Genomic DNA, 2,500 nt, shown 5'->3' with positions numbered 1-2,500 from the left:
CGTTCACTAAGGCCACAGTAATGCCACCGCTATCGATCCGGAATGCGGTCATGTGCTTAGCTGATGCTACCGGACAAGGACAACATCGCCCTTCTGTTGACTGCTTGAAGATTAAATAAAGCACAAAAAAGGAAAAATCCCTGGCTTTTCCGACAAGTGGTCTCCTTCGCACCCTTTCCCCCGACAAAATGATCATCTGCAAAATTAGCCGCATAACTGCCGACTGCACTCTGGCCCATTCTTCCTCACCTCCCGAGTGAGCATACAGGCTGATGACGTAAGCTTCTGGAATGACTCCGTTTTCCTCTTCCTGTTGTTATTTTTTTCAGAGGCTCTGTACGTCACCTGCAAGCTGCAGAACTGTACTGAGGGCAACAAGGGCAAGCCGTTTCCTGGCAACATTGACCCCAATTCCTTGGTGGTGCAGGATGAATATGTGTTTGTCCAGGTGAGTAATAAAAGGGGGAGACGTGGCAGGGGGCCCACGCCTGTGGCCCTGCGCAGCTGAAAAACACCCCTGCAAAGATTAGATTCGTGAGGGGCCAAGGAATAGGAATACATTGGCTTTTGCTGGTCAAGGGGCACATGTGAATTCACAAAGATGCCCAGCAAGCATTTGCGGGTGTTGGCCTGTGTGCCCCAACACCCCCACCCCTTCTCTCCTATCTAACTATAAAGCACATATACTGTGGGCTAAACTTGGGAAGCAATGTAATGTGACAAAGTGACTGAACAATTACAAGGTGATAAATTGTATCTCACACCTGTACACCTAACTCTAAGAGAGTTTAAAGCAGGTCAACCGCATCCCTTTAAAAATTGTCACCTGCTCTAAAAGTACCTTCCTACCTCGCTCTTTCCCTATTTTCTGTTTGTGGCTGTCTCCATTACCCGAGGTGTCAACGGGAGGCCGCCCAGTCTACTATGTGTCTTCAAAGCGAGACCTGTTCACGCCTATGAAGCTGCCCAAGTACACCCTTCCGAAGGTAGTGTAAACCAGCCACAATTCTTTCTATCATCCTCAGAAGCTTGCTCCTGAAGCGCCGAGCGTCTAATAAACCCCGGCAACAGGCATGAGTGACAGGTCCTCTCTCACGCGAGCCGGGGTGAAGGAACGCGGGGCATACCCCGAGGTCTTCTCTCGGCAGTACTGCGCCGTTAATTTCAAAATAAAAATGTTTTTCCTCTCGCCATAGTCTACACACTCTTTGTCGCGTATGACAATTAAACATGTTTTATTCAATCAGGTCCTCAACATCCCCCATCAGCTTTGTAAAGTGTAGTGGCAGAGAAGCACACACAGTCTGAGGTAGATGAAATTCACAAATTACCAGCATGGTGTTTTTGATACTAGCCAAGGCTGACAAGCTCAATTTAAACTTAATAAGCGTATCAGTCATATGCCAGTGCAGGAGGAGCGGCGCTGGGTGGGCAAGAACAAGGTTTGATGGGGATTATTAATCTGATTGAGCGCAGCATGGTGGACTCATCCTGGCTCTCCAGCTATTCCCTTCACTCCGGGCCATCATGAACATATTCGATTCCACTCTGATTGCAAATGGAAATTACAGTAACATTAATGTCATCCCCCTCCAACATATGTAAACTTGGAGGATCGAAACAAAATTTAAACATACATGATTTTTTTTTTTTTAGCAGACATTGAGGGGTATGTAAGTTAAGAGCTTGACCTCTTTTGCCACGTTTTGCAAAAGTAGAGATTGTTTAAATCCTAAATAACATTTGACATCTGTAAGCAGTTTATCAATGCAGTACAGCAGCATTTGTAAGCAGTTTATTAATGCAGTACAGCAGCATTTGTAAGCAGTTTATTAATGCAGTACAGCAGCATTTGTAAGCAGTTTATTAATGCAGTACAGTAGCATTTGTAAGCAGTTTATTAATGCAGTACAGTAGCATTTGTAAGCAGTTTATTAATGCAGTAGAGTAGCATTTGTAAGCAGTTTATTAATGCAGTACAGTAGCATTTGTAAGCAGTTTATTAATGCAGTAGAGTAGCATTTGTAAGCAGTTTATTAATGCAGTACAGTAGCATTTGGTCTGACAGAGCAGTCAAGACATTGCCCTCTTTCTTTCTGACTGTTTATTGTTAACATCTATAACCTCTGTCAACAATTTACCTTTATCATAATTAACAAAGAAGACCACAAATTATTACCAATTGTCAATATCATCCATTTTACAGCATACTTAAAAATTTATTTGGGATTCATGGAAACTATGAGTTCCCGAAATGCTGCTCTCTCCAAACATGACTGGGGCCCAGTGCAGAAGGGGCTCACTGCTACTCAGTGTCTACCAGTCCTGTACTTGGTTGTCATTCCCAGGGTCTGCATGTGATCAGCACGGACGAAAACCGCGTGGTGGCGGCCGTACAGGAGTGGAACCAGAACGACACCTACAACCTGTATGTGTCAGAGGCCGGAGGGGTCTACTACACCCTCGCCCTGGAGAACGTCATGAGCAGCATGGGACCGGA

At 45.0% G+C, this 2,500-nt stretch overlaps 1 protein-coding gene across 4 annotated transcripts in view; it reads left to right on the top strand.

Moving 5' to 3' along the window:
* The window catches only part of sorcs1 (sortilin-related VPS10 domain containing receptor 1), a 119,004-nt gene that overhangs the window by 86,896 nt on the left and 29,608 nt on the right, over window positions 1–2,500 (top strand). For all 4 annotated transcript variants that reach the window (XR_014118157.1, XM_081700990.1, XM_027008405.3 and 1 more), the window contains exons 7-9: window positions 330–448; window positions 897–986; window positions 2,349–2,500. The exon at window positions 2,349–2,500 is cut by the window's right edge and continues 28 nt beyond it. Coding sequence is in view for 3 of the 4 variants with exons in the window: in XM_081700990.1 (XP_081557116.1) it covers window positions 330–448; window positions 897–986; window positions 2,349–2,500 (361 nt within the window). In the remaining variant the exon portion in view is untranslated. The remainder of the gene's footprint in view (window positions 1–329; window positions 449–896; window positions 987–2,348) is intronic.

This window comes from Electrophorus electricus, chromosome 18, assembly GCF_041902795.1.
Source record: "Electrophorus electricus isolate QZ-2024a chromosome 18, ASM4190279v1, whole genome shotgun sequence".
NCBI classification, from domain to species: domain Eukaryota; kingdom Metazoa; phylum Chordata; class Actinopteri; order Gymnotiformes; family Gymnotidae; genus Electrophorus; species Electrophorus electricus.
The sequence above is the reverse complement of the archived record's forward strand: the minus strand, read 5'-3'. Positions and strand labels throughout refer to the sequence as shown.